Below are 21,107 nucleotides of genomic sequence, written 5' to 3' on the forward strand. Positions count from 1 at the left end.
AATTTACCCTTACTATATATATATATATATATATATGTAGGAGGTGTCGGAGATAATACTCCTCTAGTGTCAGTGCTTCGATAATTATAAAGTTGGTATCTTACAAATCTGTATTTCATAAGAAACGAATCACATTATGAACATCGCAAATGCTACGACCTGGTTAGACAAGATGGATTGATCACCGCCAACCTATTGGCGCTCCATTTGATTTCAGCTCACCTCTGTCCTAAACTTCTAAGCGTTTTATTTAATCTGCTTTCCAGCTTCTTTTATCGGCATAAATTTCAAGGAATCTCTCTCAAAATCTGTCAGTAATTAGAAAACAAAAGTTAGAAAAATCTGTACTAATTAATAACCACATTCTCAGTAGTACTGTCAGTACTTTCGCGTAAATTACAGACTGCGTAAATTCGTGGCATCTACTCATCTATTCATAGTGGCTGCGGCATTTAATTCAAGGTAGTTCACCAGGGTTCAGCAGAACTTTTCAAATAATTCAGTGTTCTTTCCTTCTTGTAACGAAGAAAAATCCCCCAGGAATGGATCTTTGACCTTATTCGGTCAACTTCCGCACTTTCAACAACATATGTTTGGCAGCTCCTTCATGCGTCACCACTCATTTGTTAATCTGTAATATCATATTCACCTCGACATCTAGTTTAACAACCATAGTTACTGTGCTTAGAACCATCTTCTGATTCAACTGTCCAAAAGAAACGATCTTTCCACATCAATTCTACGGTCTTGAACACCAATCGGAGAAACAATTTATAGTTTAGCTATGTACTCTCCTTGCAGTGGTTTATGGAAAGCGCGACAAGTCGTCAGAAAAATAAATCATATATATTTGTCAAAAGTCAACATGTTTCCGACATTTCTTTTCAATTTGAACATAACAGCTCTCTTAGATTTCCAACATTCGCTTCTCGTAAGTTAACACTGACTACAGCATACAACAGTTTCAGTGCTATTTTCGCCAACTAATAACACTTCTTCTTTGGATTAAAATGCAATAAATCACCTGCTAAACCAGTTTCATTTTCATTTAATTTACAAAAAGTCGTTGCGAAAAAACTTTTCTACACAAGTTTCTTAACGATGCAACTAGTATAACTTTTCGAGCAATCAATTCTTCTTGAAATTTCTTAGGATGAGCATTTCTGAATTGCTCACATCTCATTAATTTTTGTTTCAGTTTCCCAAAATTGCACGTTCCTTTGCAAGAGTGTACATTTCCCATCTTTGGATTTAACAAGGAGAGCATCTCTCAACTTCTTCCTTGAAACGAAGACATTGGAACTCTGTTGCCTTTCTTTTTCCTTAGTTCAGGTATTTCTGACTTTCTCAGCCCTCCTCAACAGCAGTATAGCCCTTCCAACTAAGGCGCATTTTTCTGCAAGTACACCTTTTTTGACAGCAGCTTTCAGTTCTCAACATATTTGTTTTAGCTATTCAGAAACCTTTAGCAGTTTTTTCAAATTACCTGTTTGTAGAAGCATTCTTGACGTCTTTGCACAGCAATCCGCTGTACACCATACGTACTTAATAAAAATCACATCATTAATATTATTTTCTTTCAGTCTGCATGACTGCTGTACCACAATATTTGTTCCTTAACAGGTTCATCGCCATGCTTCGGCTCCATGATTGAATGCGTAAAAAGGAGGGTATTTGATAAGGTTTAAAAAAGAAACGGATAGCATCAGCAGTTTTAAAACGATCTTTTTCTGGTGCAATTTTTTTTTTTTAGAATAATTTTTAGAATTTTTGGAAGTTTTTTTTTTTAGAATCATTAACGTGAAGGAACAAAGAAGAAAAGTGCGATGAAGAAAGAACAGAAGATCGAGAGGAAGAGGAAAAAGGTAATGTTTGGAAATCTCGTCAATTCAAACAATTCATTCGGCTACAGTGTTGGAGTCCAAAACAATCGATTTCATTTCGTTTCAGGAATCAATCAGTATATTGACTATGATAAGTAATAACGATGTTGAATGTGTCGAAACCTTGGGCAGAGGATGGGTGTCCTTCTTACATATTTTCATGGCATGTTTGCTCATTTTACAGATGCGCAATAGGGACATTTCCAGTCAACATTTTCTGAATTAATCTTCCTCTCCTTACTAATCAACACTGCATAAATGTTCATATTTTTGAATACTATAACTGATAGAAGCTTCAAAAATCCTTGATTTCAGACACCTCATACGGACTTAAAAGTCAAAAATTGAATGAATCTAAAAACTTGAAAAAATTAAAAGTCTTTTTACAATGACGACAACTTTGTGGGAAAGCACTATCTCTCAATTAGTCTTCTTCCAAGACCATGAAAAATCCACGTAGAACCTGATTAAAAGGGAAAATCGATCAATTAAGAACAGATCATCGATCGGGATTGTACATAACCTCTTCTTTACTCAATGAATTTTATACAACATTTTTTCAAGTTTCAAATGACTTAGTGATTACATCAAATGGAGGGGTACGAGACAAGATGAAAAGGCGAATGGGGAAATATACGAGAAAAAAGAGTAATGGGAATGACTTCTTCCACCTTCCTTCCCTTCAAACATTCAGTTATTCATCAATTAACCAATTGCGATCTATACGTCAGGACTTGGAAATAGTTACACAGTACCTTTATCAGCCTCTAAAAAGAATGAAATAAATATTAGTTATAAAGAGCTTTTCTAGGTTTAAGGTTAAATGCAGTAGATTATTAAAAAATTTACAAGGATGGTAATATTCTTGAAACTTTAGATTTTCCTCGAAATTTCCACAACAGTTTACTTTTAATCTCATATTTGTTACATATACTTGAATCTATTTACTTTTTTGCTTCCATTTGTCCAAATGTACTTGTTGTTTTACGTGGTAGTAGATGAGTTCCTTATAATTTCCTGTAGAAAAATTGCTGGTAAAATCAAAACGTTAAATATATTAGAATCATATTTTGAGACAGTGGAAATATTTTAACAAAGTGTATGTTAGACGTTTAAATAATAATGTAGTAGTAACTTTGCTTGGTATCCGTAGAACTAATTAACTTTGCTTGGTAGTTGTATTTAGCGTATTGGAATTTTTAGACTGGAACTAAGTGCCTTAAATACTCTTGTGTAAAAAATAGATGATATCATTGGAGTAGTGATTAAGACGAAATATTTAGGCCTTTTACGACGAAATATTTGGGCTATTTAAGGCATTTAGTCCCAGTCTAAAAATTCCAATGCGCTAAGTACAAGTACCAAGCAAAGTTAATGCTTTTTTCAGCAAAAGTAATTTGCATTTAATGCTCAAAATTTAAAGGATAATATGACCTGACAACATTTGCTGAAAGGGAATATGAAGAGATGAGCTTCAGATTTTATTACTCTCGTATTATAACATGAATGGAGCCAAGAAACGAATCATTTCACGGAAGCTCACGTGATTTGCATAACACGTCAGTCCCACACTTTACTTGCAGTTTTTCTTAATCATTGAAAGCGACATTTACTCACAAATTTTGTTAGCTCCTAGAACCCTTAAATTATATTTAAACTCTAATTTTCTAGTTAGTATTGGTTACTCCCACTGTCTGATCATTCACGATGAATTAGAAATAAGAGAGCTACAAAAATGTCTTATTTCCTTTTAGAATTTCTCCAATCAATTTTATTATTTTATTCTTTATTGAAGTTTGCTTCATACATAATTTAATATCATAATAATGTAATAAATTTATATTCAAAGTATTACGCCTTCTGTTATAATTAACATTGGATCAGATTGTCCGAGTTCGCACATTGCTCTATTTATCCAAACACAGTTTGGTCCCTACATATATCCAGAAAATCCACAAATAATATTTCGAATTCTGTTACGCAAGATATAATTAACAATATGAAACTATCAACAGTTTCACTTCATTCAAAAATGAATTGTCTAAAAACTGAAATGAATAACTCCATTCAAGAGTTTTTAAGAAAAAGAATTTCTTATTTGATGCTGAAGTGGGAAGCGATAATATTTAGGCAAATAAATATCTCAGGGTGCAAAGTACAGAACTTCAATATGCTTTAAAACGATTAGAAATTCAGTTTACTGATACATCATTTAGATCAGACGGTAAATATCATTGTATGGAAAAAAGGTGTGACAACGACAAACTCCGTTCCATAGAAAAAACAAAAAATCAAATGATATCTTTGATGTCGAAATGTCCTGGAAGCATTATCGTTTCGTTCCTATAACCACGAAATGAATCACAGTCGAAGATATTGTTTACTCTGCAAATATACTACCAGTTATTTTGAATTTTATTGAAAATCTAATTTACTGATAAGGAGAAGGAAAATGTTTTAAGTTGTTGATAAGGAAAAAACGAAAAAGGAAAATATTTATTCAGAAATGATAAAAAAAAGATATTTACGAAATGATATTCACTTGAAATGATAAGCTATTTGACAATTTAGAAAACAGCCAAATTCATATTATCACAATGAGATTGTAGAAGCAAAATCAGATTGGAGAAGCTTGCCAAAAAACGTGACGATACGTCATATATTTAGCGACTGCTGGAACAGTTCAAAATAAGTTTCGGAGTACACGAACTTCGAGATACCATACCTATCATGAATTGGTACGCGAACATTGCTATTTGGTAAAATATCTTTATCAACAACGAACCAAGCTGTTAAGCCATTACTTCTATAGTAAAACATGCTTATATCGATGGTTTTTGTATCGATAATCTAAAATAGTAATTTCAAAAACCGGAAAAATCGATTGATAAAAATGAAGGTACTTAAGACAGATAGTGATTGATCTCAGTTCAACAGATACGAATAAATCGGACACAAACCTAGACGTATCTTGATTTCACATCATATAGATTGTTGGGAGTTAGATTTTGCGGTTGAACAATTGCTGGTATTTTAAATGCTGGTCCATTTTGGATTAATATAGATGCAATAACAGTCTTACAAGGAATTATTTTGGAAATTCACTATCAATGAGAAAAAATACAATTCTGCAAAATTTCAGCTTGGAAATGGATTTTTTTTCCAAAAAAATGAGATTAAATTACAAAATATGTTGCTAGAACTTATAAATGATTTATTTTGAATCATCCCATAAAGACTTAGAACTTTGGAATATAACTGAAAGATTAAACTTTCCTTGTTACGATGAATTCAAAGCTGAAAAGAACTTTTAATAAGTCTTTAATAAATAAAAAAAATTTTTAATAAAAAAAGAACTTTTTTTCTTCAAACTCAAACTTTCTTACTAAGTGGTCAAATTAATTCTACAATATTTAAAATTTAGTTCATAAGGTAAAATTTTAGTTTAGTTGGCTTTCTGAAGTAGTTTTTTTCGTAATGGTCCGGATGAATAGGGTTTCGAAAGTATCAATGACAAAATGATTCAAAATATGAAGGAATATTTAACGGAATTTTAATTTAAACCAGGCAGGCTAACGGTATATATCCGGAGTTCGGATTCATCGAAGTTAATTAATGAACTGTTGCAGTATATGGCTGTGTATAATTCTTACCGTCGAAAACGATTTATCACTCCGGCGTTTCGGCCATTGTGATTAGTAGGTAATATGGCACTGTTCCCATTGCGGTATGTACTACATTGAGAAAATAAGGACTTGGTTTTATCACATCATCCTTAACCATATTCTTCTCCTTAATACTTTTGAGTTATATCAATGATTGTTGATGTTTAGTAAATACTTCTTGGGGTGGCATTGCTTGATTAATGATATCATTATCGATAGTCAAGTATTGCGACTAAAGAACTATAAGAGCACGCTTCAGATTACTTTGTGACTTGCCATAGTTTTTGCCTGCCAAAAAGCACATTAGATATCACTTGGAGATGTTGTGGTGAACTCAATAATGCCCCATTAATGGAAATATACTACCCATTAATGTTTTCTTGATGAACAAGTAAAGATTTCAAACCGCCTAGAAGTTTGAGTGTCACTGAATGAAGTTGCAAAATGTTCCATGAGATCACTTTTATTCCTTTATAAACAAAATTACAAAATAACACTTCCTCCTCGAAGTAAAACTCAAAGAGCAAAACCTTACTCCAATATTTTTAATATTGCAACAAATATCCATGGTAAACACGAAAAAATAAGTGGAAATTTACTTGTGAAAGTAGCGAAGAATAAATACATCAAAGATATGATAAAACATAAATTTATGAAATTTGAAATGCAAATTAAGAAACAAGGTTAAAACCAGAAAATGAAGCAGTTTTTCATGGATTTACAGACTGGCCAGGATACGATGAGAAATAGGGTAATTTGTCACAATATTGGAGGCTGAACGATTGAATGGAATCAGGTAAGCTGCGCCGACAAATCTTTGCAATCTCATTTTTATGGCGAGACAGTATTCAGTTGGAAATCAAAGAAAATTCTCCACATTGACAAAACATCATATTCTGGCACATGTTGAGGATATAGCTTCCTTCCCCCTTTTTCAAGAAAAGCAAAAAATAGCTTTTCTTCTCTAAAACAAACCCAATTAAAATTTTTAATTCAAAAATTTCCAATCATCATTTTAGAAATTTTCTATAAACAAAATCTGTTATTCAAAATGCTTAGCGCAATGTTTTTCGAGTTATCATCTTGATAATTGGAGATATGGTTTATTATAAATTAAGCTCAATCTTTGTTAGAAATTTTGCATCTTCCAGAATGATCGGGTAACAACAGTAAGTGCATGATACCAAAAGGGAAAAAAGAATTTATGAGTATAGCAAAACTGGTAAATGACTAAAATTGCATCAATTAACGGATTTCCTAAAATGATTTTTTAGATTTATACCAAAAGCTGTTACTCACAGATTAAGCAATCTTCTATTAATCAAATATGCAACAATCTTTAAGCGTTTAGAAAATTTAATTTTTAGCAAGTAAAATGCTGAAACGTCCATGAAAATAGCAGAGGAGAAATGCTTAACCTGGAATATTCGCTCCCTCATTGAGGAAGAAACAATTCCAGAAAATAATCCAAAAGAGTATTCAATTGTGTTTTAATAGACAAATGAAAAACGCATGGCAAAAAGGGAAATCTTATGTGGTAATCATTTAGTTGAGCAATTATTGTTATATAATTTGAACGTATAATCTCTTTGGTCACTATTCCACTTTTGAAAATATGAGAAAGGACGGTGACGTTGGTGACTAATGCGCAAAAATTTCATTGCGTGAGTCGCTCGAAGAGGACGAAGAGAAAGAGTGACGGAAAAGACAGTTTGTGGATTAATCATTTGCTAAGTTTGTCTGGAAGTCTCAGTTTTTCGTCGCAACTGCAGAAAAGCATACCTTATTCAAGTCAGAAAACAATTCCGTTTGCTTCAAATTTTATAGTAATATACTTAAGTACATTTTGTATTTCGTATCTTGCTGAGATTTTTTAGTAGGATTTTGTTGGTTTATTCAAATTTTAATCTAAGTGTTTCACTGGAACCCCACATTTGAATTTTAAATCTTAAAAAAGCTTTAAATGCGCTGGTATGGAAGAGATTAAAAAACTGTCCACTCAATTTTATTTAAGTATGTCATACCTTTGAAGGGCAGTTTTGCCTAGAAGAGAAATGCAAGGAGGGGTACTTGCCATGTTATTTTTCATTGGCTGTAATAACAACCACCTACAAAGTATCATTGCATTTTTTTCGTAATTTACTGCTCAAAATGCTTGAGCGAGCTCGAACTAAAAATAAGAAATTTATCTGTTTACAACATAACCTCTCCTAAAGCTGAAAAATACGATCTTTCTGCCATGTCAAACTCGTTTGATTTGTTGACAAAATAGGAAGAAAAAAAAAAGAAAAAGACAGCAGAGCTCTATGAGTGCATATGTTGTTTAAGAAGTTTTGGAAATCAGAATAATTTAACTTTTTTTTGTATGAAATTTTGTATGAAATTTTTAGCAGGTTTTTAAAAAATTTGTCAAATTCTATTCCTGGAAATAAAATTCATCAAATGCATTTGTTAGCTGCTCAGTATTTTCAAAGCTCTTTAAAAATGATCGCAATAAAATAATAATTAGTGTGGCATGAAGTGGCGAAGTATTTAAGAGCTTTCTTTAGTCAGACATTATTTTCTTTTCTTTATTCTGCAGTCATTAAAAGAGGAAATATTTTCTTTTCTTTATTCTGCAGTCATTAAAAGAGGAAAACAAAGGAAGGAATTATGTCAACAGAAAACTTTGTGGGGGCGAATAGGTGTGGTTAGATCTTTTTCTATTTACCTTTTTGCACGGGAAGGCTATGAAAATACAAAGTCGAAGGTCTGTTTTTTAACAAAACATATAACTGGAAACACGAAGCGAAATTTAGTCCTGACACATTTGATTTGAATTCCAATCACGAGGCTGTTAAATCGTGAATTATCGTTCTTAATTCAATTACTCAAGGATGAGGGATCTTACCTATGTTTTTCTGCAGCAACCATTGAAAAACCGGAACAACCGTTAAACTGAATGACTATAAAAGATCCTCATCCTTGAGGATAAACTGAATGACTATAAAAGAAAAAGTTTTAAAAAAATAGCACATTCTTAAAATATTGCAGGAATATGCGAGTTTCATGATGATTTTGCATATTTACTTTCATGCACTTTTTTTTCTGCAGAATAAAATCAGATTTCGATGATGTTATTAATTGACATATCGAATCTATTTGCATTATTCCTCACTTTGTACTAGTTCAGCAAATTGTCTGTGATGTGGATGATTCTTAAAATTCAAATCACTATGTAAGTTGCATAACGATTATTTTTAAAGTAAACATTTTAAACATCTTATGAATTACACATTGATTCCAACTGCTGGATAAGTGAGTAAAAGTATTAAGAGAAGAATGAGAAATAAGGGAAAGGGAACACTTTAATCAGAATTTTTGAATATAATATAAATGCAAAATCATCATGAAACTTGCATATTCCTGCAATATTTTAAGAATGTGCTATTTTTTCGGAACTTTTTTTTTATAGTCATTCAGTTTAACGGTTGTTCCGGTTTTTCAATGGTTGCTGCAGAAAAACATAGGTAAGATCCCTCATCCTTGAGTAATTGAATTAAGAACGATAATTCACGATTTAACAGCCTCGTGATTGGAATTCAAATCAAATGTGTCAGGACTAAATTTCGCTTCGTGTTTCCAGTTATATGTTTTGTTAAAAAACAGACCTTCGACTTTGTATTTTCATAGCCATCCCCTGCGAAAAAGTAAGTAGAAGATCTAACCGCATCTACTTACTCGCCTCCCACAAAGTTTCCTGTTGACAATGCCTCCTCCCTTTGCTTTCCCTTTTTAATTTGCACTAACTGTGAAATTGCACCACTTCTTTAGTTGTATACAAAAACAATCTGGAATACAGAAACATTCTCTCTATTTGATTTGTATTTTGTCATTCTTTTGGATAAATTTTTCCATGCATACAAGGATTTAAATCTCTAAAATTCCCATTTGTCACTTACTGCTTCACTTCAAAGCCGTTATTTTCGAATTATTGGAAGGTCAATCTCTTTCATTCTCGAATATTCTAGAATAGATAATCCTGGTTTGGTTTTTATTAGTGTAAATGGATGGGAAATAAATGGAGTTTGGAAAGAGATCGGGATGAATGAGTTTTCCGATGTTTTTCCATTAGTTAAAAGGACGAATTTGTTCGAAATTAATATGAAAGTGAAAAGTTAATTGTATAAGGCACATACCGAACATAAACGCACATATAGTTGCCGTTAGTAAAAAGATAATCCATCTCATCAATTAATTATCTTACTAAGCTAGTTCCGTCCAGCAACTCCCAATCTAGACTAGTCATCCTCGTCAACTTTCTTACTCTTTTTCTCTGTGTTTTCCTATGGATTCATTATCCATCTAAAAATTCGACCCTATTCCTCTTTTCCATATTTCCTTCGATATCCTTCCGATAATTCACTCGCGTCTACATGCTTGCAAAGCTCGCACTTTAGTTGCTCTAAGTTTGTTTAATGAAGTTTTGTGGCATTCCTGAAAAGCATACTACTTATAAAGCAGAGCTTCATTAATGGATTTATAACCACTCATTCTCAACGATCTAATGAAGCTATCTCGCGTGAGTTTTTGTCCGGATAAGTTAATTATTCTAAAATTTGCAGGACTTGGTTCAATTTTTGATCTTCCGGAGGTTGCTGTTGTTATTGTGCGAAAAAAAAGAAAAAAACGTGACTGAGATTAGGCGACGGGCGTGATGAGCGCAAGAAGTGTGCGAACCCTCATACGCAACTCATCTGCATTACTCAGTATCGCTTGTAAGTTATTTCTCACTTCCTTTAAACAAATTTGAGGTTTAGTTGGGATGTTTTGCGTCGAGTGGAGCTCAAAAGCTAACTTTCGATGCAATTTGTATATTGCGCTACAGTTCCTTTAACATACCCCATTATTTTTGTGGTAATGTCTTTCACGAAATTTTTCGGTGCAATTAAAAAGAAATAAAATCAGAGGGACTTGCAAAACAAGTACAATTAAGAATGATTGCACAATTTCTTCAAATAAAAGAAATTATTGAGTGTCGAAAAATGTTTATAAAATTGAATCCTAGACATTGGTAGCAAATTTCAAATTGTTTCAAGAATAAAAGAAAAGTGAACGATGATTCGAAAATAATATTTTCGAAATGAAATGAGTCATTTAAAAACAGCGCTCAGATCAGAGTTATCCAATTTCTTGAATGTTTTGATAATTCAATTCCCTTTGTCTGAAAACAAAGAAATAATTTTTCCCTTAAACTTTCTTTTAAAATTTAGGGTCATGTGACCATGTTATCTCCCAGTAATAACTTGATGCTTTCACGAAAATTGTAGTGAGTGGGCAAGTAAATTTCCAACTTACAGAAATCAAAATTTCAATAAAAAGTGACGAAAGTTTCCTATTTTAAACCTTCCAATAGTTCTTAGGAAGGAAACTATTATTCTACGAAAAAATAACATCAATTTGAATCTTTACTTACTGCATCAAGTATACACGGACGTAAAATAGTAAAACTTGAAAAAAGCTGCCATTGTGCTGAAATGAAATTTTCATAACTAATACATTGAATTGTTCTTTGGATTGACAATTCCTTTCATTGGCTGTTTGGAATTCACAAAGCACAATTTGTGGCTATAATAAATTCTGGTGAATCTATCTTTTAGATGAATATGGGCGACCTTTTCCCTTTACTTTTATTCAAAATCGTCTTACTCGGCGTTCAATTCGTGATGACCAGGTGTTCGCGAGTCGTCCTGAACAAACACTTGCACCCATGCGATGTCAAAAAAATGTGGGTTCATTCGCTAGCTTTTATTCATTTTATTTCATGTTGACATTATCCTGCCAAAAAAGTGCCGTCTTCATTAGTGTATGAGAATGGCTTAACCCATCAGAGCATAATGAACTACTTCAAAATGATGTAAGTGCAGCTGTAATAAACTAGTACCAGCTTGTCTTGTGTATAACACAGTCAGTTATTTTGAGTTTGGAATAACTTTGGTTAGGGCGAGGTAGATTTTTGTCAACATCAAGGTAACTCTACTTACACAAGTACATTAAAACATGAAATAGTGATAGTGACACTTGTGCGCAGTCATTTGTAATTTTCTGAAATAAAATAAGCTAGAATTTTTTAATAATTGGATTTCTAGAACAATTTTTTTTTAATAATTGAACAATTGGGGTTTTTTTATTTGAACTAATTGGATTTCCATTTCAGAACAAGGCTTCACTTGTGATCTTCGACAAGGATGGCACTTTAATCTGTTTTCATTCTACATGGGTTCCATGGGCGATAAATGTAACCAAGAAGTGATTATTGATTTTCCTTGAATAGTTTAAATTATTTGGAGTTAGTGGAATGGAACATAGTTTCTAACGAAAAATTTAAAGAAAGAAACGGATTACAATTCATTAAAAGTATTGCAGGATAAGTGAGACAATAAATATGAACGTTAAAAAAGAAATATATTCATTATTGGGCTTGCATGAGCAAGAAGAACGTGTGCAATCCGGACTTCTCGCTGAAGGAACCATGGCACAGATACGTGATGCTATTGCCCGCTTCTTGATTAATCGCGGAATTGAATCGGCTGAAGCTGTTAAAGTCATTCTTTCCTGCGTTTTCGAATTTTGATTTTGGTTTTTTTTGCTCATATTTCTCTTCTTCCATAGAAAATGCTGTTTGTCCATTTTTCAACTGCTGGAAAATCTTCACTACATCGATTTTGTTACTTTGCTATTAAAGTCGCAATATTTATTGATTTGGTCATCGGTTTTTTTTCACAAATATGCTTTGAAATGCAAGTATATAATTGCAGCTTGTTATGGCAGCAATCCTAGAGTCGAATGAATCCAGTGGTTACAATGTCAAAGAAATTTTTGACTTACGTTCATTATTTCAGCAACTACAGGAAAACGGAATCAAAATAGCCATTTGTACCTCAGACAGTCGGTTAGTTTTTCGCAACAGTAAGGTTTCTGAAATTTATTTAAGATACAGAAACAACGATGTTTAAATAAAAAATAACTGTTGCTGACGATTGATTATTTACTTCTACTTACTATCTCCTTCCCCACTTCCCGTACTCCGATACAAGGTGACAATGATTGGACAGCAGAGAAACCCGCTAAGATTTATTCCTCAAAGCCAAGTAGAACTTCTATATGTTACTAAATGCAACTCATTCACAATTTATCCATCAAATACAATGTAATCAAATGATTCGACATAGAGTATCGAGTACCAGGTTTTGCGTGGAGTCATGTGACCATTTTGTAGTAGATAACCTGTAATACCGTTGGTCCACTTTGTTCATATGATCTGGTAATTTTATCGCTTTTACAGTATTTCGAGAAAAATGTCCCACTACAATATTTCCAGTTTTGCCTCATTTTCAAGACTTGTTTTCAAATTTAAGCAAGTTTTTTTTTCCAGGAAAGGAACCTTGACTACATTACGACGCTTACGACTAGAAGATTATATTGATATGGTAGTGTGTGGTGATGATGCTGGTTCCATACCGAAACCGCATCCTCATAATGCACTTTCCATATGCCGTACGTTAAATGTTGATCCACAAGTAAGCTTCATAAAAACTGGAAGTTCCAAAGGAGTTTTTTTTATTCATTTTACCTTCTATTCTTCCTCTCAACGATGAAAAGTCCGCTGCAGATATCCTTGCAATGTAGTTTGCTAAAAATAGAATAATTTCATCAGACAAATCTGTTCGAGATTTTGAGCGGTGCTGCTTGCAGTTATTCAACGTTGTAAGATTAAAATCATTTAATTTCTATATGATGCTCTGCGGTTACTAAGTTCATACGCTATTCATAAAACTGCTGAAAATTTCTTTCAGGACGCAATTGTAGTAGGTGATACTCTAGCTGATATGGGCATGGGACGTTCTGCTAATCTTGGTAGTACTGTTGGCGTACTTTCTGGTGTATGTGACATCAATGAACTGCGGCCACAAGCTGATCACATTGTGAGCACATGCCATATCAACCATTGGGAATATTTAAGTTTCATACTACTGGATTATCAGCTAACTGTTAAATTATTTTAGGTTCATGACGTAGGCGAACTATTACCTATTGTGTTGGATATGAGGAGATGGTCATTATCATGAGTACTGATATTCGTCTTTGATAGTTATGCTCTTCTAACTGAATTACATTGAAAATTCGTTGGAGCTTATTTTAAGCAGTTGTCATTATAAACATTACATTATAAAAATTATTATCACTGCTGTCATCTTTTATTAGCAATGCCAAGGACATTATCATTCTATCATCACTATTGCATGTGACAGTATATCTCACTATTGTATGTGACAGTATATCGTTATAATTTTGAGATGATACTGGGTTCCACATATTTTTTTATAGAGTTTTTCGAACCGGTAAAAATCATCTTATGTGAATATTGCTGCACTTTGCAACATCACTGATAGCCATATGCTTGTTAGTTTAATTTATTACACTGGATAGGGCCATTTACTTATCTGAGATGACCATTTGTTGATGAAAATAATTACAATAAACAAATTTTTTTTGTTGCTTGACATTTAGCCTTCATTTTCCGCGCATGAGTAATCACTAACGAACCAATCTTATAAACAAACAGAACAATGACTCTGTTTTTCGGCAGCACATTTCGATCATTATAGTGAAATTCTCGAATACTTTCGTATTCTTTCATGACATATCAGTTGATCGTTTGTAAAATTAATCGTTTGGTTAATTATATTAAAATCAATATAGAATTAATCGTTTGCATATCTAAGTCACACTTTTATGTTGTCTCTTCCTAAAAACTATCCATGAAAAAACAAACTTGGTACCACAGATGTGATGTACATAACGATCGAGCAAGGTGTATACGGTTCAAAGTAACTGGCGCGAAAATTTCCGAAATAAATTTTGACTTCAAAATATTTCCAATAACGTAATATCATTTTTCTCGAGCTACTTATAAAACAAATAAATTGTATGGAGAGTGAAAACACAAATGATATCCTATGTAAAAAATAACGCATAAAATCAATGGTTCAGCAGTATGACCTCGAGGTTTTTCTTTTTTTTCTTAAAAATGGGATAGAAGAGGAGAGTGTAAAAAAGAATTCGTCACAAATGAAGTGCAAATGTTATTGAGTTAATTTGGCCGTTTTAATTTTAGTTAATCTCTCAGATTACTCAATTTCTTTCCTCATTCTCTAAATTTCTTATGTTACAAGAAAAGTATTCAAATTAACTTGAAATCAAGCCATTTTTTTTTCCTTTCCTTTATAATTCATGTCTAGAAGACTTTCAAATTTCCGCAGTTCCTCGCAAAAGGCACATTGTAGATCCACTCATTGTTTGGTTCACAGAGCTGAGTATAAATGATAATAAGTTTTCATTTGACTATGTGGAACACTATTGCAAGTTTTTAGTAAAATTCCCGTAATTTGGCTTCTCAACTTTATAAAAAAAAAGAAAAAAGTAAAAGAGAGGAGGTATAATAGCTACAATAAAGTTTTTTAATGATAACATTCTCTGGAGTGGTGAAACGGGATAAATTCACACTCTGGAATTGAAAATTTTGACCAGACATATGCTAGCCTTTAGCCTGTTTATTTCTTTTTCATATCTCAGCATCAAACTCGTGAATAATGGAGAGCATCCTCAATTATGACTAGTTAAACCAGGAAGTTCAGGAACGAATTGAAGCACACAAAGACATATTTGCAAATGAATTCGCATAAATACACACATAAATACCCACATACACATACACACACATGCATATACATATACATATGCACACACACGTACACGCATATATACACACGCATACACACACACACACACACACACACATACACATACATACACATACATGCGCACACATACAAATACATATCAACATGAGAGCCATCAGTAAACAGCTTTAATTGAACCACTGTTGTAAAGTGGTTCGTAATTGTGACGATCGGGACCACCCACGAGGCTTTCGTATCAGGACCGGTGACGTCGTTGTTCCTTGTTGCTGCAGGCCACCTATACTGCCCCATTGTTGTGGATTACTGTAAAATGAGCAGAGATTATATAAAGTGATGCTTAAAGGATGATTGTTGCGTGGAAGTCGGCGTAACTTATCGTATGATGCGATAAGGATCATGGTGAATAACGTCAAGAAAATGCGAAAATTCCTGAATTTTTTATGCTGTTTGCAGTATTTTGAGTGAAGCTATGCGTATGTAATATGCAATCGGTCGTAAGAGGGGCTATTGTTTCACGTGGCAATTACAAATTTCTGATATATTTGCATCACAGATTACAGATCCTTTGCTGTGCAAGTTTTCTAGCTGAATGAACTTCTTCGAGCTGCCACGTTTGTTTGTTGTAATGATTCAACTCGAGGAAATATCAACAGATAACAAAGAAGAGAAAACATATGCATCCTGCGATATGAGACAGCAAATAAACAAGGTAAAATAAACAAGGTCAGCGGTATTTGATTTATGCTCCCTGAGTTTTAAGTTAAATGTGACCAAGTTTAGTGTATTAACATTACATGCAGCTACCTTAGTTTCTGCAATCGTTCGATCCATCCTCCATATCCACAAAGGTTACAGTACTCGGCATTTCAAAACTGACATTCAAAAAATTTTTGAAAGCTAGTTTTCTTTTTGCTAATAGTTGGTAAGATAACAAGAATGAATGATTGCAATCAACTCTTAGTTCTTTTTTTCAGTAACAATAGCCAAAAAAAATCTCTCAGACTTCCTTTTTTTCCCTTTCTGCTAGAAGACGGCGAACTAACAGCGGATATATATATGTATCCTTGTCTAGTTTTAACTCACTTTTTTCATTCCATAATAATATTGGTGATTTTAAAAGAGAAGCTTTTTCTTTGGATTTACTTAATTTCAATTTCAAAAGAACATTTTATAGATTTGATTTACATATACATTAGAGTTAGTAAACAGGCCTTGAGTCAAATCATTTAGATACTGAAATTATTGACATATGTAACTGCCGAAGAATTTTGACGACCTACATAATATATTGTCTCCTGCAGACTCTGAAGCAGCATAAATGTAGGCGATTTTAATATCAACAACCTGTAGGTTTTCCGTCCCGGTTTGTCATCTCTTGTTGGCCATGGATGAAGGTGGAGTAATGCAGAACTTCAGAGTTCCGGTGAACAGTTGGTTCATTTTCCTAATGCTTCTCTCCAGATCTTCTGTATCCGTTTCAACTGCCTGCTATCGGTGCACTCTATTCGTTCCTGTGCTCTCTTCCGGTATAGCAATTTTTGCGTAGCGTTTAAGCATGCGAAATATACAACTGTCGGCGTTTTGAAATCGTCCGTCCCTCTCGGTAAAACATCGTGTTACGTTATTTCCTGGGGAAGAAGAAAGGAAAGGAAAACTGGGAGATGCGACCAATATTCGTTCGGAAGAATTGGTTAGGAACAACCGCAACTCGGAATTACGGGTGGGGTCGATACCTCGGGTTCATAGATCCAGAGCTGGGTGACAAGAAGCCAACATACATCATTGTCGGAGCTGGTTCAGCCGGATGTGTCCTGGTATAGTTTTAACAGACTTGATAGAACAGTCCTCTGGCAATTAGTGAAGAATACACAACGAGTTATAGTAAGCTTCCTTTTAGGCTAATCGACTGACAGAAAACCCAGCCAATCGAGTATTACTGGTGGAGGCTGGTCCGCGAGATTCGAAATGGAATTGGAAATTTCACATGCCAGCAGCACTTATGTACAATCTGTGTGATGACAAGTATAACTGGTAAATTCAGTTGTTCCACTGCTATCACAAGGACTCAAGCTACAGATGAATTTACCTGATACTACATGTACTAAGTAACGTATATCATTTGGAATAGGAGTGACAAGGTGTAGATAGTACTGATATACCTCCAATAAGCTTCAGGCAAACCGATAAGGTGTCGATTTTCTTTGACATGCTAATTTAGTCATATTCATTATAAAGATGGAAAAGAATTCCACAAACGATGGTTTAGAAATATTGTTTCAAAAAGGATGCCTTACCAGCTTTTATTAATGCAGATTTATAGGTTTTATTATACTCAACCGCAAAAAAACATGAATGACCGAACAGTTTATTGGCCCCGTGGACGTGTTTGGGGAGGCTCTTCCACTCTTAATGCGATGGTGTACGTCCGTGGACATCCACTTGATTATGATCGTTGGGAGCAAGAAGGGGCTACGAATTGGTCTTACAAGTATCTCTTGTTGAAGTTCTTCTACTTTTGAATTAGAAACTAGAGCCCGTTTATTACAAAGCTTCTTGCTGGAGAAACTTACTATTTCAGGAATGTACTTCCTTATTTTAAAAAGGCTCAAACTCATGAATTGTCGAAGGGGCCAACAGATCCTTATCGTGGCTGGAATGGTCCACTTCATGTTATGCAGGGGAAGTGCGACAACCCGTTGCACAAAGCTTTTATTGAATGCGGAGATCAAGTAAATAGGATTTCAGTTATATGATGTTAACAGTTAACGCAGTTTTTCCATGTATGTTGTAGATCTTTGGAAATTTCGGACCCAAGACAAAAGCAATGATTTTTGTAGTTTGGTGTTGGTATTGTGGATGACATAAATGGATACAGACAGGAAGGAATAGCTCCAATGGACCTCACTATTTATAAAGGCTTACGTTGGAGTGCATCGAGAGCGTATTTGTGGCCTGTATGTCAAAAAAACATTTTTGCAAATTATATGTTTCATGTTTCTATGTAATTGACTGTTTCAGAATGAATTGTACTCTTTTTATTCTCTCTTTCAGGCACTTTCACGCCCAAATTTGCATACTTCATCGAATATATTATGTACACGCATATTATTTGATGGCAACAAAGCAGTTGGTATCGAATTTATAAGAAAAGTGTTTTTCATTTGCTTGTAATTTTGACAGATTTTAAGGAAACTGAGTATAGAAAAAAACTAACCGGCAGTAGTCTAGTTATCTTTCATAATAAATGTTGTAGTTCCAGATATTTATCTTATCCAAATTCATGGTCAGGGCAACTTTTTTTTGTGCATTCAGATTGGTGGGGCATAGAGCAAAAAGTAATATAAAGAGAGTGTGGTAGGCAAAACTTTATGAACTCAAGGTGTTTTTAAATGATTCTTGCTATAAATGACAGCCGCATCCAAAAGTTTTTTTTTCTGTTTTGCAGAATGGTCCACTTACCGATAATATCAATTCATGGAATCGTGAGAAAGTATACTGTGAAGAAGGCGTGATTCTTGCCTGTGGTGCAATTAATACTCCACAGCTCTTGCTTCTTAGTGGTATTGGACCAGCAGATAATATAAAGGTAAACTAAATTTTTCGGTTTACCAAAAAAAAACATGAAATTGCAGAAATAAGCCTTCTCCAGATGCTTTTCTTTAGGCAGTTTAAAATTGTTTTATTTAATGACGAGATTCCTTACAGGCTCATTCAATTCCTGTGGTTGAGCATTTACCAGGAGTTGGCAACAACTTGCAGGATCATCTTGAGGTCTATGTACAACAGGTTTCTTTCGTTTTCCATCCTTTTCGCTGCTAATCTAACGGCCATGGTTTTCACTACAGGTGCAAAATGAATAAATTTAAGTTTTAAGTAGATTAACAATATTTAGAAATGTACGCAACCAATTACACTTTACAACAAGAGCTCTTGGCGTTTCCCACATAATATGATCAAAGTTGGCTTCGAGTGGTACATGTCTAAAACTGGTCTTGGAGCGAGCAGTCATCTGGAGTCTGGTGGCTTTGTGAGAAGTAAACCAAGGGTTCGTTTATCTATGTGTGTATTTTTCGGTCCTTCAACTTAGATATTTCCAGATGGATCTGAGCAAAGCGAGCTTTTCAGTACTTTTGATTTTAGGTTTCTCATCCAGATATTCAGTTCCATTTTCTTCCCTCTACAGTACATGATGATGGACGCACCACTAGTAAATGCCACGCTTACCAGGTAATTTTGATACCAGTTCTGGATTTTGGGAAATTAGATGCTCTTCATGCCTGGAGTTGTTTCTATGTCATCTATACACCATCATTCAGTACTCGATTAATTTAGGTACACGTCGGTCCACTGCGATCCAAGTCCAAGGGTACAGTTACGCTGGCTAGTAATGATCCTAGGCGATATCCACTCATAAATCCGAATTACTTGGATCATTTAGACGACTATATCGAATTTAGACTTGCCATACGAATTGCAAGGTTGTATTTGAGAGGAATTTTTTGATAGATTAGATTAAATAAAAGCAACTTAGTTATTTCCCTAAATGTTTTAGGGCACTGTTAAGTCAGCCAAGCTTTGACAAATATCGTGGCGATGAGCTATTACCCGGCGAAGATTGTCAGAGCAACGAGCAGGTACGACAAGCCCTACCGTTTCATTAACTACGTTAATGGGTTCATACTACGTGTTTATACTACATGCAAAGAAGAACCATTTTTCCAACTGTGCTACTTGAGGAAATCGTCAAATATTTTAACAGATTGACGAATTTGTTCGGATGAAGTCTTCTTCTGCATATCATCCATCCTGTTCATGCAAAATGGGAATTGAGTCCGATAAATTTGCTGTTGTCAACCCGGAAACAATGGGCGTCCACGGAATTGAAAATCTTTACGTAAGCTTGATTTTTCCATTGCAAACAATCGAATACCTACTAAATTTTAAAGACATTGGAGTGAAACTACAAATTCTCATCAAAAACAACTCAAAAATAAACTTGAAGGTAGTAGATGCATCAGTAATGCCCTCAATTGTAAGTGGAAATCTTAACGCACCAGTGATTATGCTGTCTGAAAGGGCAGCAGATTTGATACAGAAGAAATCACCACTGGCCGCGAAATATGTGCCAGTATGGTCTCCAAGCGAAAAACATTCAACGGAGCGTATATCCACAGACAGTGCATAGTTCAAAATCTCGTTACTTTGGTTAATTGTTTTTATTAATATTGCTGTTGAAGTTTAAGTAGTTCATGCCTTCTCATTCTTACCTGATAGTTTATTTTTAATTGGTTGTATGCAAAAATTACCTCGAATTCTTAAATACCTGGGCTTCTGTTGAATTTCAAATTGGTCAGTTTAGCCATCCCTTTAATTTCGGTAGGTGGGAATTTACAGAAATTTAATTTTGTTGGTTTTTCATGATACTGAACATTATAATATAAGTGGAGTGTACAGCTAATCTTCAGAACATTTTCTAATCGTTGCGAATAATCGTATTTTCCGAAGACAAATTCGTATTAATTCTCAAGTGTACGCAGAGTCCTCAAATCAGCAGCAGTGTCATTTTCCGAAACAGTCGAAGGGGCTCAAAATTTCAGTGCTTTTTTTTTCACTCGTATTTTCCTTTTAATCATTTTCCTGTCCAGATTCATACTACTGTAATGGGCATCCTTTTCTATCATTTCAATCGTAAAAAGATGTAAATGGACGATAATTCGTACCTAACATAGTTTATCATCTGGTCCCAGTGATATTATATGGGTACAACGAATTTTATTATTTGGTTGTTTATCAGATTTAATTTTTTTAGCAATATG

General features: G+C 34.0%; 4 protein-coding genes across 6 annotated transcripts; 2 read left to right on the forward strand and 2 right to left on the reverse strand.

Moving 5' to 3' along the window:
- Window positions 1-5,552: 5,552 nt before the first annotated feature.
- Window positions 5,553-7,625, reverse strand: LOAG_03544 (hypothetical protein; the record flags this gene model as incomplete). The annotated part of the gene is made up of 4 exons (XM_003139081.1): window positions 5,553-5,675; window positions 5,724-5,780; window positions 6,437-6,512; window positions 7,573-7,625. The coding sequence occupies 4 exons, from the start codon at window positions 7,623-7,625 to the stop codon at window positions 5,553-5,555; spliced, it is 309 nt and encodes a 102-aa protein (XP_003139129.1).
- Window positions 7,626-10,143: 2,518 nt separating this feature from the next.
- LOAG_03545 (hypothetical protein) lies at window positions 10,144-14,074 on the forward strand. The gene is made up of 8 exons (XM_003139082.2): window positions 10,144-10,305; window positions 11,188-11,315; window positions 11,745-11,836; window positions 11,954-12,131; window positions 12,346-12,479; window positions 12,963-13,107; window positions 13,384-13,512; window positions 13,594-14,074. Exons 1-8 carry the CDS (start codon window positions 10,245-10,247, stop codon window positions 13,654-13,656), a joined length of 930 nt encoding a protein of 309 aa, XP_003139130.1. The 5' UTR covers window positions 10,144-10,244; the 3' UTR covers window positions 13,657-14,074.
- Window positions 14,075-15,458: 1,384 nt separating this feature from the next.
- LOAG_03546 (hypothetical protein) lies at window positions 15,459-15,689 on the reverse strand (the record flags this gene model as incomplete). The annotated part of the gene is made up of 1 exon (XM_003139083.1): window positions 15,459-15,689. The coding sequence occupies one exon, from the start codon at window positions 15,687-15,689 to the stop codon at window positions 15,459-15,461; it is 231 nt and encodes a 76-aa protein (XP_003139131.1).
- A 150-nt stretch (window positions 15,690-15,839) lies between these two features.
- On the forward strand, window positions 15,840-20,619 carry LOAG_03547 (GMC oxidoreductase). Of its 3 annotated transcripts, XM_020446354.1 has the most exons (15): window positions 15,840-16,014; window positions 16,642-16,817; window positions 17,189-17,322; window positions 17,612-17,779; window positions 17,870-18,020; window positions 18,129-18,245; window positions 18,343-18,441; window positions 18,737-18,877; window positions 18,997-19,077; window positions 19,184-19,336; window positions 19,432-19,518; window positions 19,624-19,769; window positions 19,844-19,925; window positions 20,051-20,185; window positions 20,294-20,619. In XM_020446354.1, the coding sequence occupies exons 3-15, from the start codon at window positions 17,276-17,278 to the stop codon at window positions 20,474-20,476; spliced, it is 1,590 nt and encodes a 529-aa protein (XP_020305242.1). In that variant the 5' UTR covers window positions 15,840-16,014; window positions 16,642-16,817; window positions 17,189-17,275; the 3' UTR covers window positions 20,477-20,619. The 3 variants fall into 3 exon arrangements, with proteins under 3 accessions (XP_020305242.1, XP_020305243.1, XP_003139132.1); XM_020446355.1 differs by lacking the exons at window positions 15,840-16,014; window positions 16,642-16,817 and adding an exon at window positions 16,836-17,105 and having other exon boundaries at window positions 17,189-17,396; XM_003139084.2 differs by lacking the exons at window positions 15,840-16,014; window positions 16,642-16,817 and adding an exon at window positions 16,836-17,105.
- The last annotated feature ends 488 nt before the right edge of the window (window positions 20,620-21,107 follow it).

The sequence above is a fragment of the Loa loa genome (assembly GCF_000183805.2).
Source record: "Loa loa unplaced genomic scaffold supercont3.271, whole genome shotgun sequence".
Lineage (NCBI taxonomy): Eukaryota > Metazoa > Nematoda > Chromadorea > Rhabditida > Onchocercidae > Loa > Loa loa.